This window comes from Cariama cristata, unplaced genomic scaffold, assembly GCF_000690535.1.
Source record: "Cariama cristata isolate BGI_N322 unplaced genomic scaffold, ASM69053v1 scaffold2119, whole genome shotgun sequence".
In the NCBI taxonomy this organism is placed as follows: Eukaryota; Metazoa; Chordata; class Aves; order Cariamiformes; family Cariamidae; genus Cariama; species Cariama cristata.
The window spans coordinates 32,413-47,848 of NW_009635037.1; the positions used below are offsets into that span (position 1 = coordinate 32,413).

At 37.1% G+C, this 15,436-nt stretch overlaps 1 protein-coding gene across 1 annotated transcript in view; it reads left to right on the plus strand.

Annotated features, from left to right (window-relative positions):
- GTF2I (general transcription factor IIi) overlaps positions 1-15,436 on the plus strand; it is a 67,328-nt gene that overhangs the window by 23,502 nt on the left and 28,390 nt on the right. Inside the window, exons 9-12 of the mRNA XM_009707351.1 lie at positions 2,854-2,910; positions 6,634-6,696; positions 8,487-8,588; positions 13,405-13,470. Of these exons, the coding sequence (XP_009705653.1) occupies positions 2,854-2,910; positions 6,634-6,696; positions 8,487-8,588; positions 13,405-13,470 (288 nt within the window). The remainder of the gene's footprint in view (positions 1-2,853; positions 2,911-6,633; positions 6,697-8,486; positions 8,589-13,404; positions 13,471-15,436) is intronic.

Consider the following 15,436-nt stretch of genomic DNA (forward strand, 5'->3'; position numbering starts at 1 on the left):
ATATTTGTAACAGGCATTTCAGAAATTTACAGTTTATGGCAATAGTCATCTTCTACAGAGGTTCCACTTCAATGCAGAATCCCAGCCCAAGGACATGGTTGACATGCAGTTGTCTGTTAGGTATTTATCTGCTCATGAAAGACCAAGTTTTAGTCTGAGTGTTACAGAATTGCTGAGTGCCTGTGTTGCATAGCAGAGTTGGCTGTTAGCTGAAGAGTGTACTTGGTGCTTTTCTGATGCAAGATATTGCTTAGTTTTGCCTACAGATCTTAAGTTCAGACTCCCAAGATGTAACCATACTGCAAGATTTTACTTCTAATGTGTTCTGTGGTTTTAGTAATTAAATCTCCCACCTTTGTGTCCATCCTTCCTCCTGTACCCTACCTGCTGCAGTGGGATTAATTTCTTCTCTCTCAAGTTTTCTTCTTTTTTCTTTTTTGTGTGCGATGACCTCAACAATTTTGTTCCTAGATGGAACTTCTTTTGATCTGGTTACCACTGTACGTGGTTTTTGCTTTTCTTAGTTATGTGCTGTGTATCTGCCTGTTATGTGCATGAATGCGGTAAAGTGGAAATGTATCTGCTTTTGTTAATATCTCCTGGTGGCAGAAGTTTCAGAATTATTTTAAATTTAGTTTTCTAGTCTTTACTAAACTAAGCTAGTGGGATATATTGTTGTATACTTTTTAGTTTCTGAAACAATTTTTTCATACTGTTTTTTCCTCTGTCAAAGTTTCATAATATTAAAAAAAAAAAAAGCTACAAGTTTCATGAAATAATCTGTGTGGGTCACTTGTCAAAAAATCTGATGGATTTATTACAAGTACTGTAGTTTTTATTGACATTAAAGATGAAGGGATTGAATTATCTGTGCTTAATCCCAAGGGCTGTAAGCCTAGTAAGTGTATCTTTTTAACTAGAGAAATATTTCGTCAAGTTTGAACGTCTCAGACTCCTATTTTTCCTTTTTTATTTGTGTCACAGCATGTATTTGGCATGAAGATAATGCAATATAGAGACTACTGCAGAATACGTATGTAAAACAATCCTGTCAGGATTTCTGAATTAAGGAATAAACACAAAAATATGTGCTTATAATAGGGTATTTGCTTACAATGGGATGCATGCTTCTGTGCGTCAGTGCGTTATGAATTATAATAATTGCGTGTTCAGAAGGGTTCTTAAGAAATGACATACCCGTCTGGCTGCATACACTGAATATGCTTATTTAAATGAAAGCAAATTTAGTCCACAGAGATGTTTTCCAGCACACCCAGGGAGGCTGTGTTCTATCCCACTCACCTGTAACAGTTGCAAATCACACTATTTGGATGAGAATTTCTTCTCGTGTGGCCTGGAGCAGCACCGGTGTCTCTGGCTTCTGCCTTGCTCCTTTTCTCCCCGCTGCTTTTTCCTATCTTCCGGCTATGGTCTCGGCTGTGCCAGTCACCACTCTTTCTGGAGCTGTGTTTTGAGCCAAATCAAGGAGCTCCTCTATGTTAAACAGATAAAAAAACCAAACCAAAAACATCCTACCCCCCAACAAAGTGGCAGGAGCAGATTAAAGCAGCACTTACTGAAAGAAATGCGTGTAAAACAAAAGAACCTGGTATAGATTCCTCACTTGAAATCCTGTTAATTTAAAATCCCTTTGAAAATCTGAGCAATTGAATTAGGTGGAACTATCTCAAACTAGCATTATTGTAACCACCTAATAATAATGATTTAATTCCTAAGTATTCATTTTCTTGACTAACTCATAGTATTTGATACTGTATATGTACTTTCAGTTGACTGAAATACTTACGAAGTCTGATTGTGGCAACAGTCTTTTCTGTATTTTCTGGCTTACTGTGCATATGAAACAGAGTTTAAAATATTTCACTGGCCTTATTACTTAGCAATAGCTTTTCTATTGTGAAGCTATTAATATTCATTGCTGATACACTTACAAACCTACCTCTAAACAGCCATAATTTCTGGGGAGCTGTGTGATCTTCCACAGATTGTTTTTGCAGATGAACACAGAAATGATTCAATTTACACAACACAGCCCAAATCCTTCAGTTCCAGTTAGTCCTAGTATGACATTCCTGTATGCCACACACAGGCTAGTTTTATATACCTGTGCTATTTCTGTGGTCTAGAATGATCTCTTGCTCAGTGTGAAGCCATTTGTGCTGTAAGCAGTTCACTCTTTCAGTGTGACTGCAGGAGTGCCAGAGCATTAAGCGGGAGGATTTTAGGGGTGTTAATTTAATCTTTTAAGTGTCGTTTGTGTGCTGTTTTCTGCAACAGCCTTTTTAAAGCAGTCCGTATACAGCCTTCAAAAGAGCTGTTGTGATGAAAAGCAAATAACCTTGAAGTGTCATAAATGATTTTAATCTCTCTGAATTTGTCTATTTAATGTAGGTAGAAATTTTGAAGTCAAAAAGGACTCCCTAGGAATACAAATTTTAACAAACAGGAAAAAGATTTAGCTGATAAAAAATTAATTGAAAAAGGGGCAGAACCATCAACATTTTATGTTTTAAAATCAGTTTATTAACACCAAAAAAATTGAAAACCTGCTGTTCTGCATGAGTCTCTGACTGTTCAGTAGTCCAAGAAATGCACGCCCCTGCCATTAGCCCTTCAACGTTTTTATTCTGTTGAACTGGATAAATAAGGATTTATAGATTTTTTTTTTTTTAATATTTCACGCAGTCTTTCCTAAGTTCAACATTACAGAAAGTATGAAATGAGCATATGATATATGAAATCAAGAGCTATTTGGCAAATTCCTTTATGGACTGGAAAAATGTGTTTGTTGCGAGACACAATTTAAAAGCCGTTCTCTTTGTTCCCAAGCAGGCCCTTCCGAAACATCAGAGATGGATGAAAAAATTGCTCTTGCAAAAAGTTACACAGGTAGATCTTTTAGTTGTATTTTTCTGCCATCTGTTTTGGAAATTGAATGTGTGAGTTTTACTTTTCAGGGCTCTGCTACCTTGATTTTAAGTAAGAGTTAGGGTACCGGAACTTAAACATCAACAGAAATGATAATTTCAGTTGCCTTAATTTTCAGGTGTCCAAGTAGAGAAACATAGAAGGAAATCTCATTTCTTTCTTTTCTAAATTTGAAAAGGAACGTCAGGTTGATCACTCCAAAGCACTAGTAATTTGTGTGAATTGATATGTTTCTCAAGAAATTCATTCTGTTTCATAATTGATTATAAAGTTTGATAAACCTCTGCTTATGTATTATCAGTAAGACTTGATCATTTCTTTCAGCTGTGTGTGAGGTGAATGGGCACGTATGGAAAAAAGTATATGGAAAGTCTGTGTTTAGTGGAAGGAGTTCCTTACTAGAACTGAACAATAGCTGAAATAAATTTACCCCCAAATTGTACTTTTTTTTTTTTTTTTCAGTTTCTCACAGTTTGTATTAAAAATACTGGTTTGCCCATTTGCAAACACTAGAAAATACTAATCTGCATTTCAACCTGTGAATTTCTTTATAAGGTCAGAGTGTTCCTGCTGTCATGAATTTTTAAGATTTGGAAACTGAGCCTTCTGTATGCTGTTCATGTGAAAGTTATAGTTCTGGATTTTTTGCTTAGAAAAATCCTTACTTTGAATAGGCGATGTTAAAAGTTCCTTTTGAATTTTTATTATGGTATGTTTTTTTACTTTATATTTGTCTAAAGGAAGCCACCAGGGTTCCGATTGCAGTGAAGGAACAGATGTGGAAATACCGGTAGAAGGTTAGAGATACGAAATGTTTTTCATGAGAATAAATCAATATCACTGGAATTTTTTTTTTTACAGAAATATTTGAAAAGATGGCACATTAATTAAAGTTGTACATCTTCTCCAACACATTCTCTTTCCACATTTCCACAAGATTGGCTTTTGAGTTTTTTGTTTTGTTTTGCTTTTTATCTCCCAAATCATGCCACTCTGTGGCTTACTATAAGCAAGTTGTGATGGGAGTCGTCATTCTTTTAAATCATAAATTGCATTTGTAAGGTGCTTGTCACCCAACATTTAATGCTTTGACGTGATGTTAAAAATACATCATTCTGCAGCTAGTTTCATTCCAAGCACCTGACTCTCAAACCAAAGTCGTGAGTATTTAAGGCCAAGTTACGCTAGCAGCAATACCCGTTCTTGCAAATCCCGTTAGTTTTGCTTTGAAGGAAAATATCACCATAGTTAAAAGTACCATTACATGAAATTTAAAAGCATTTCTCTTGATAAAGGAGAATAAAGTTCTTTAGTCTTACTGACTACACCATTAACTCTACTTATTTGAGAAGAAATAATCTAGGTACTTTGTCTTCCTAAGCATAATGCTATGATCTTTGTGCCTGACCATGAAGAGAGAGCCTGAGGAAAGGGAAGTGTGATACAAAATGACCAAGATGCTGACCTTGCTTTGTATTTGACTATGTGGAATTTTATAGCTACAGATGCTGGGTGTGGCCCTTTGTGTCAGAATATAGTTTTGTTACACACCCTTTTCTCAAATCTGTTCTTCTTTAGAAGTTTCTGTAAGAGAGATGCTGAAAGTTGCACCCTGGTTTTGCTGAATAGAATAAACCTGTTGTTCATGAAGGTTAGTATTTATGGAAAGATCTATAGGCAGTGACTAAAAATTGCAGGTAACAGTCTAACTTAAATTTCATTTGTGGTTTAAATAGGCATATAGCATAGGCAGTCTTGTCTGGATTCTGAAAAATAAAGTTATTTATTGCTGATCCTCACAAAAATGTGTACGAAAGAAAAATTGATGACAATGTTTGGATTTTATGAAGTCTTTGGTGTATAGCCTTCTAACTATTATTAAGGAAATACATAGAATAGGCACTTAAAGTTCTTTCAGAAATTTGTCTGAAAACTACAGCCTGTGACGCAGAAGATTTGCAGAAATGATTGTTTTCTGCAAAGAAAAACATCAGAGGGATGTACAAACATATCTTTTGGTGTATGTCACTGGGGGTTTTCACTGTTTTTCCCCTCTAGTAACCTTCACAAGATGGTGAAAAAGGAAGTGGCAAAATTAATGCATGCCTGGAATCCCCCCGATTAGCTGTAGCTGATAAAAGTGTCTGAGGTCTTAGTGAGATTGAAGAAATGGGGACCATGGTGTGATTGAAATTCAGCAATCAGAAAGTTAAGGTTATGTGCGTCAAAAGAAATTGTTTTAAACGGAATGAAATCAGTTTTGGGAAACTGGAGTTAGTGCCAGTGAATGATAACATTTAGAACTGTGAAGAAGGCTGCTGCTTAGGAGCTGTGTGTATTTACCTATGACCAAAAAATACCTAGTGATGACAATACTTGGTTAAAAACCCCTTACTTTAGTGTTTAAAACAGTTGGTTTAATATGACTTAAGAAGAAATGTTCCATCTGGAAGTTTTATTCTAGAACTTTGTTGCCATCTCCTTTGACATTTTTGCATCTTTCTCTTAATTATGACACTTTCTTAGGGATTTGGTACTGGACAAGATGGACTATTTGCCAGTCTTTGTGGCTGTTCTTAGGTTTCCAAAAATTGTATTTGTTTTTTTGGTTTTTTTTAACTTTTCAGACGCTCTCAAAAAAGGTTCTAAGTAATCCGTTGATGCGATAGTTATTTTTATGACCATGCTTTATGTTCGCATCTTCTAGTAGACCATTACCTCCTAATTCCTTTCTTTTGTTGTGCTTTGCATTTGCTAGTTATCTACCCATCACTCACTCTGAATTAGATGAAAACATCATACTGTTTTCCATGAACTAGATGATATATTTGACATAGTTCAAATATACTCCAGTTAAGGTGTCTCAGTAGGTACTACTGAATCTCTACTACACACGATGTCATGTGAAGAGCTTTTGAAACAGAGATTCCTTCAGACTTGCTCCCAAAGTGATATCATACTTCCAGCTTACAGAGATCTGAAAGAAGATACTCTTCAAAATGCACAAGTGAAGCATTACTCTGCCAGAATAATTAAAATATATTCCTTCATACACTGCTACTTAGTTTTGAAATAATTTTCAATATAATTAGCTTCACTTTTTTAAACTTTACTGCAGTTAAATGCAAATTGCTCTTTCTCCCACTGAGTATTGATAGACCTAATTCTATTTATTACGTTGGTGCAGACTGCCCCAATGAAAGCATTGTGATGATGAATTTCTGTCTCATTTTTCACTGTTGGCCTTGCAGCCTGTTATGGAAATCGTTATAGTGCAACAACTATGGGTCTGTATAAATGGTAAAGAAATATATCATCTGTAGGGGCACACAGTCTTTGTTTATTTTCAGTAATCCTTGATAACAAAGGGAAAAATATTTATGATTGTATTAATCCTATTAAACCAAGAATAAGGAATTTCCTGCTGTCATTAACACCAACTGCACTGCTGCACATGCAATTTAGCAAGTATAATACCCACCTCCTTACCCTTGTCTAGAATTGCTTAAAGACTTATGGTAAAATATCTTTGCTTCTGTTTTTGTTGCACGCTGTGAATGCAAAATGTTTCAGTGAGCCGGGGGCTGCTTTGACAAGTGTTAGTTTAAATACAAGATCATAGAGTGTTTGGTGAAAAATCTTTTCTATGTCCGTCACTCAGCAGTCCTGTTCTTTCCCCTTCAGATTCCTCCCAGCATGCCCCTTCAGAAACAAGCGAGGATCCTGAGGTCGAGGTCACCATTGAAGGTTAGTTCTCCAGTTCATTGATTTCAGTCCGTTGGACATTTTTATGTCCAAGGAATGTTTTACAATGCCTGCATTACTTGACACTGAATAAATAGGATTATGTGCCAGTGTTGACTGCAGTTTGGATCGTATACTGCTTTGTAGACATATATAGTCCAGAAGTTTTATAAAACCACAGTATACTGAAGCACATATTGAACTTCCTGGGCTGGTTTTGAAATGATGCGTGACACAGATTTGCATCTTTCACATATTTTTCAAGCAGACTAATGAAGAATACTCATTATTTAACAGCCATTAATTTAGATTTTGAAAAGATTTTACAACATTCATATTGAAGAACATGTTGTTTTATAAACACACTGTAGTTACATAAAATTTCTAGTTAACATTAGCTTCTTGGAAGAATTGTACTATAATTGTGCTCCTGCCTATGGAAGGGGTTTGGAACGAGATGATCTTTAAGGTCCCTTCAAACCAAACCGTTCTATAACAGAAATGTTGTGTTACAGGTGGTGTAAGTGAAGCTTCAACTTACTTGTCTAATATTGATACATATGACATAAAAACCTTTATACTTACCACCTCCCTTTCTCATCTAAATGGCACTAAAGCCACTAACCAGTGTCCATGTTGTCTTCGTGCTAGGATGTTGGTTGGAAGTCAGCTGTATTTCTTGTATTTGTGAATTACATGTTCTGTAACTGCTTTAAAACACTTCGGAGATTGGCTTTTGCAATGCTTGCTTCTGGAATGGGTGAGATTAAGACCACCAAATTAGCAATTTATAAATTAGGCGATGCATTTTAGGACAAAGTTGACACTTCTGGCATTACTTTCATTTTTTTATAATCCAGGAGTAAAATAATTCTTACATTACCACAACAGAAAATGTAGTAAGAGAATAGTCATTAAGTTCTGTGTATCTGTCAAGACCTTTACTGTGAAAGTAAAAATGCCCTGAAAAGGTTTTCTCTAACAGAGTATAATACAACTGCATAGGTGCAAGAGATGTCAATGTGTAATATTGTTACTCCTAAGTAAACTATAGCCACGGTGACCTGGGCCGATGCTATTCTGTATGTGAAATTAACTTTAATTTTCTTTGTCTGCTTTAACCATTTCTTTCCTCTAAGGTTGTAGGTATTGGTAATTGGACAGTCTTAAAAAACTCATTAACTGGTAGGGAAGGTAGTGTTTTGGATTGGGAAGTGACTGACTGAGTAGCAGGTCACTGAAAAACACCTGGGGTTTGCAGTTTTCTCCCTCCGTCTGTGTGTGTTTGAGGTGTGGCTGACCTGTTAAATGAACTCAATTATGTCCATCAGTTTTACGTTGGTTTGAAACTGGTTTTAGCACCTTTGAGCTCTTCAAGATAAAACTTAGGTACTGTGTTTCAAGACTTCATAGTGGAAAGATACTTCCAGTTAGATAAAAAATGTAGTCTATGCACAATCTATTTCCTGATTTCTTTTGCTGTTATGTGGTCATTTTATGGTCATGAGATGTCCAGTTGTGTTTCAGAACAACATATTGTTTTCCTTTGGAAGTACAGAAAAGGCTTTGCTTTTTGCTCTCATATGCCTTGTGCTGGCTGTCTTACACCAATTGTTCCTACATAGGCCAGTAGCTTTCTAAAGTTACTCAGATAAGTAATTTGTTGCAAAATTTGATTCCCTGAAAAAGCGCAATTCAATACTTGCATTAGAGCTTTGAAATTCAAAGCAGTTCCAATGTTGCACATGAGTTCTCTGGACATTAAAACAGTGATATCTTTATGTTTCTTTAAGATGATGACGACTACTTGCCCCCTAACAAGAGACCGAAGAACACAGAGTCAGCTAATGAAGCTGCCAATACTGGGAGAAGAAAAGTGAGAGAGTTCAATTTTGGTAAGATAAAAATTAAAGATTATGCTGTCTCTCTGCTTTGTTTTATGAAAAGATATTAGAAAATTTCACACTGCAGGACTGAGACATGCCAGTGCAAGTATTCATTTAAGAACCCAGAGCTTTTTGTAGATGTATTGCAGCAGTACAGTCATCATCGTAGGCTACCTCTGTTGTTTCTCATTATTCAAAGTGACCATCTAAATAGGACCTGCAAGTAATTTAATAAAATAAAAATAAGTCTAGATTTTTGTCAGCTGATTTCTTGGACAAGAAGATAAGACTGTATTTACTAGTGTGCCAAATTGCAGCAAACCAGAGGTCAGGAGCCTGTCTAGCTGGTCTTTCTTGATACGTGTTGTGAATAATGAAGATGTGTTGAGGGGAGCCACATTTGGGAAGGTAACCAAATGACTCTGTTATGCCAAGTACCCAGCCTTGATCCTTGTGGACACACAAAAAGTTGGGGTCTTTTTAGTAGTGTTCTTTCATGATACCTTATGTAGAGTTCTCACTGCAGAAATGCATTCACACACCGTAGTTATTCTGGTTAAATATAATTCCCATGTGATTTGTTGCAGCCCCATACCTCTCCTTTATTTCTTGGTTTGGTTTGGTTTCTGGGCAGATAGCCCATGAATCTATGTACTTCTATAAGGTTCCGTGAAGTCGGGAATATGTCCTTTGGCACAGTTTTGGAGATGTTTATTAGGAATGCTGGGATTTGAGGTCAATTGAAAAATCCCCATGGAACCTCTTCTGACATCTGTTTTGTGTGAAACATGTTATTTCATGCTAATTTCAGTGAAAATGAATAAAACATTGTTGAGAGCTCTATACTCAAAAGATCATTAATACTAATAGGCAGTTCCACATGTAGCATTAGTTAGTTTTGGTTGGGTCAGGAGAACATAACGGCAACATTAGTAGAGGAGAAGTTCGAGCAGTTAATACTGCAGAAGCTTTTCCTAGGATATGCTCCCTTAGTAGAGAACAGCATGTAAGCTTGGCAGGCTGGCGGTGTTTGAAGCGAATAAACAGTGGGGTTGATTAGACATGGAGAGCAAAGGTGATAAAATATTAGGGTGATAAAAGTTTGAGTTGAGCTTGCCATGTTGAAACACCAGTTAGAGAACATCTCACAGCTTACCTGCTCACTGTTGTTTCTGAGTTGACTTGGTAGATTATCTCTCTGGGCTGTTTTCAGGAAAACTTTGCTTTTAACCGTGTGCCGTGCAGTTAGATTGCAGTGTTTTGCAGCTCATGGGTTATTCAGAGATCTTTATTCCTGGGCTTCCTGAGTTGTATTGCGGTTATTGCCCCTCATATTCACTTTTGGGGTTCACCTACAGAAAGTGAATATTTCTCTACAGTATTGTAAGGTCTGGCTAAAAGACAAAATGAATGTGAGAAGCTCTGGAGAAATAGACTTTATTTGCTGTAATGAAAAAAAGAGCAACTGTTGGTAGTTGCAGTGCTGCTGTTTGGACGTTTCAGAAGACTTTGCACCTTTGTCTAATGAAGTCTAATATTAGATAATTGGACAGGAGAAAGGAGGTGTTTAATTCTATCATGAGCAGCTGCAGAATGACAAAGGCCCATGCACTCAAAAGACTGGAAAGGAGGTGTAGATGCTTGAGAGAGAAATCTGTCTCATCTGATAAGGACTTTCAGTATTTTACATAACACTGATGAGATCCACATGTGTGATAGCTATGAGTTGGAGAGACTTCCTGAATGTCTTGAGTGAGTCAGAGATCAGGTACCCCCAGTGGCCTGAGAAACAGTGAATAATGTGCTATGCTCATAGTTCCGTGGAAACAGGAAAACAAAGTGGAAAACAAAATAATTGTAACCAGGGGGAGGAATGAAAAGTGTCTGGTAAAATGCTTGATAGAAATTGATAATCTTTGGGAAGGGAGGCTGGATTTCAAAAATATTTCTGAACCAACTATTTAAGGTTAAAAATACCTTTGCTGAAAGGAACTGACATTGTCAGTAAAAATCTCTTCCCACAACGTTGTTTTGCTTTCTTAGAGATTTTTATCAAAAGCTCAGAAGCCTCAAGTTGTGTCTTGCCATTCTGTCATACCATTTTAGTGAAAAAAAAGTCCCCTTAGCTGTTGTGTCACTATGACAGTGATGGAAAGTATGTATGGTTCTTAGCCATTTTGACACGCCGTTGAACACAGGTTTTGCCAGTCAGCAGCATGCTTAGAGTTGCTGTGTGTTTTGCATTTTATTTCCCCACAGAGCACTGTGTGGCATGTTGATGGGAATAGGGATGTGCGTAGTACCTGAGCATCGTTTTGTGTGTGCTGTGCAGGCTACCTCTTCTGTAGTGGATGTTATCTGGAGCATGTCCCCAACGAGCAGAGTCTGGGGTCAGTTGAAGAGACTGTGGACAGACTGGGGAAGTTTTCAGGATGGTTATTTAATTGGGATGATGTTTCCCATGTATCAAAAGGTGTTTATGTTGGAATAGAAGGAAGCCACCACTTATCTTGGTGCCTGTGGGAAAACTGAACTGCTTTGCAGAGGGTGATTACCAAAACAGAGTATCAGCTTAATTTTGTGGTAGGTCTTCAACTTTGCTACATGAGCGCAAAGTATGTGACAAAAGAATGTTGTTACAGTAATTGGTCTGAATCCAAGGGATTAATAATGCTGACGATCTGATTAAAAATCACGCCAGTTACCTGATAACCCCTCAGAATTTTGAAGTATTTCTGTAGCCTAACTTGGCAATTTACTCATAAAATATGAAAGTAGCTAAAAAAAAAAACAGTGTGCTGATCAAAATGTGAGCCAGTTTATGATTATTTTTTTTTTCAGTTGTCTATTCTCTGTGTATCCGCCATTCCAAAGAAACATGCCTATATTGTGGTGTATTTGATTATTAATCCCTGAAATGTATCCAGTGGAGGGAGAGGGGCATGGAAGTAGTTGCTTGAAAAGATGCACAGGGAATATTTAGCCAGTGATTGTGGGGTTTGGTAACTGAGAAAAATGAAGCCTTGACAACTTAATGGTTCATGCAGGAATAGTCTCGTGAGTATGCTAACAAGCAGATGGAGACCAGGCTGGGTGGGAGCAGCTTCTCCTAAAACTGCAGCAACAACCAGTGTTCAGAACAATATTATTTATATGCTTTTATATGGTTGCTTTGTAATATGGTATGACATTCTTTCTGACACTTCTCCCTCTGATGAAAACCAGCCTGAGTTTGAGGAGATTGCTTGCTGAGTCTGCCTCAGAGCTTGATGAACTAAAGGGGTCTCAACTCTCTGACAATTTCCTCTGGATTACAATCTGGAGTCACACAGGTGCCTTCCAAAACTCTTATCCCAGGACTGTCCGTGTGTGTTCACCAGCTCTGTTGAGTAAAGCAGGGTTTTCCCTTTAGGCCAGTAAATTCTGACTTGTATTTTCTTGACTCTTACTGGTAAAGCTGCTGTTAATCCATTGTTCTGTAGGTCAACAAAAAGTGCAGTCAGTGGTTGTGCTGCAATCAGAAAGAGCTTCATTTGGCTATACATCTGCAGTTAAAGGGGGAAATATTACAAGGTTAAAGTGACACAGGAATAGAAAACGTTGAGCTCAAGACATGTTATAGCAGTAAAAAGGGTGGCAGAAGTAATTATATAGATTTATTGACAAGGATGTTATTTCAAAATATAAACAGGTTAATTGTTGTAGGTGATATGCTGGGTAACTAGAATAAAGAGTTTATGTGTGAATGCAAGGCAGCATGCCAAAACACCCCTTCCCCTCTAAACAAGGTCTTATTCTTGCCCATATCCGAAGCATGCTGTCGTATTGATATCCACGAAATTACATTAAAAAATATAAGCTTAAACAAGGCCACCAAAGTTGTGTACAGTGGTCTGAGAATGAATATTTAAACTCCTTTCGATAAGAACTCAAAATTCAATCCTCTGTCTTGTCTGATATAAGAATTTTTTGACAACTGAAAGTGTTACAGCTTGAATACCCTCATTCTGTAGTTACTGGATTCAAGTCTTTGGTGTAAGAAATAAACTGTAAGTACACTTGCTTATTAACTCATTCTTAAAAGGCCAGCCATCATCTGGTGCCATCTACAAAAGAGTTGTGGCATTTTCCTAAAAGCATTGAGATAGTACAAAAAACTGTGAAAACATGTGCTCTCTGTCACAGGCAGAAAATGAGATGTTAAAATTCTGCTGTTTAATCCAACTCTCCACAGAACACACGATTGGATTTGCATAACTCCTTTCTTGTAGCCTGTATCTTCTTTGAGAAATAGGATTTGTGGGGATGTTTTGGAACATCAGGACTTGGCGAAATACTGGATTAAGGTAGAGGATGGCACCATGCTTCCTGATGGTTGGACAGATTTGTAGCAAAACAACTTCACGTGCTCGCTGTAAGCTTTATCAAGCTTCACTGAGTAAGCTTTTCAGCACTCAGATTTAGATAACTATATCAACAACGGCTGCAAACTGACTTTACCCCTCATAGTGGTGAGAGCTGTTGACTGAGCTGTCAGAGACACCATTTTTGGAAGTAGTTTAGCCTGGTTAGTGTTTTTTTTTTTTAAACTTGATTTAACATCTGCACAAGTTTGGGAGGTAATCTTAAACATTTTATTCTATCCTTTTTTTTTTCTGAATATATCCATATATTTTAAGGTACAGTCTATACCGTACTCCACAGGCACCTGTGTGCAAGTGAGCAGTAAAAGCACACCGCGTATTTCAGTTAGCGGTAACATAGATTTTACAAGAGATTCTCGGTTTCATTTGTAGTCTGACATGTCCTTCTCTTTTCTTTGCAGAGAAATGGAATGCACGAATTACAGACTTGAGAAAGCAAGTTGAAGAACTGTTTGAAAAAAAATACGGTATGTGTTACATTCCTTTCCAAACAATTGCCTCTAGTCCTTTGACACTGTAGATCCCAGCTCTTTGGCATGCATCTTGTTGTTGGCTCAGGAGCACACCAGTATTGACAGCACCACAGGGTTAAGTATTAGAAGAAGACTTAAAACTGGGGAAAGTAGCTTTTGTGATGAGCAGAGTAATTTCAAAATTGGGTGCCTGTGTTTGGCACCTAAGTGCAAAACTTGATCTTTTTTTTTCAGTTGTGCTCAGTTTCCTGAAGCTCCAGTGTGCTCATGTCTTGGGCACCCAGATTTGAGCGAGCTGGCCTTTTTTTCTGTAATTACACTGAGTCCTTCAGTGAAATAATCCTTTTAAATGGCTCTGGGGAGAGGTTACTACTGATTGATTGTTCCTTTCTGATTATGATTGATTTGCAGTGAAGCAATAATTATATGTTAATGGTTCTTGGAGAGAAAAAGCAGCACACATGTTAGACTTTGGAATTTATGTCCAGATGCTGCACCTAGATGTATTTTATGTCCACATATCACAGACTAAAACAGCATCAGCAAAAACTTCAAAATAAATCGTTGTGCTCCTCTGCTGTGAAGAGTGGAAGTGCTTTCAGAATGGTCCTTGTGATTTGGAGTTATGACATGTTTTGGGTGTGACTATCATCTGACATTTAAACAGCCCACTGAAAGCAACTCACACCAAGTAAGAACAGTTCATAATCTGATTCACAGTATTTTAATTGCTCTAGAAAGGAGCATAATTCTTGGTGAATTGCTTTAATTTTGGTTTCAGTGTTTGTACATAGCCAGCCTAAGAATCTCCTGTGGAGTCTGTTGAATAAAGAGCTATTCTTGACTTTCCATAGTAGGCCATACGGTATTAAGTTGTCCCCTTTTTCCCTGTGGATGAAAACATTTCAATGATTCACAAACCAATTCCATATCAGATTCCAATTCTTTCTATCTGTATGAGCGTGCCGTTTCCCATTTACTGAAATGAGTTATGGATGTCCAGAATTCCCAAAACACTCCTCAGATTTGTTGGCTTCTGTAGCTCCAAAGTGTTTTAGCAATGTCAGTCTTTGTCATCCATTACAACTGACACGTCTGAAAATACTTTTGGTTTTGTGTTTAGATTTTAACTAAATGGGATTACTTTTTAGTGTAAATACAAGATAGTGGCTCACAAATAGAGACTAATTTATAAAAATGAAACCTATATTCAATAAAATTTCTATGCAAAAACGTGTAAGGCTCCAAATCCAAGAAGCCTCACTGCAGACTGCAATGCTGATTGTGTTCGTAGGCTATCTGAAGAGTGTTTGCTGATTTAGGAGAAATAAAGACTCTCACTTGTAAAAAAAAAACTTACCTGTTGTTAGTTAGTTAGTTACTTAAACAGAATTTTTGTTACTCTGAGGCTGTTCTTACTTGATGCTGTATAGTGATCTAGATTTTAGTGATGTTCTTGATATTTTTTCCTGCGGCTAACTGTGATGCACAAACAATTGTTTCCACCTGAGGCTTGTCTGTTGGATTTGTTATACTTTTCACCACTCCAGGGCTGAGAATAATTTTTTAAAATTTCTTGGAAGAGGTATGACTGCAATAAAAATCTACTTTAATGAAGGACGGGTGTGATACACAGCAGTTCTTTTGGTGATTGTTCTGCAGTACCTTTGACACAGACAGGTTTGAAAAGGGTTTCTTTAGTCTTTGATGACCTGAGTCATCCTCAGGTTCATGTCCATCTCTGTACACATCTATTCTCTGTCTCCAGTTTTGGCCATCTTGTATTTGGCAGTTGAAACCAAGTCTAGTTGAAACAACGTTCTTCTCACAGTTTTCTAAAATTTTGATACTCGGTTCTTACCAGAATATAAGCCTAAGATACATACAGTATTTTCAAAGCTTCCTTGTTTTGTGATAAACGTACCTAGAACTGTTTTACTTCCAAGTGGTTGAAAGAGTG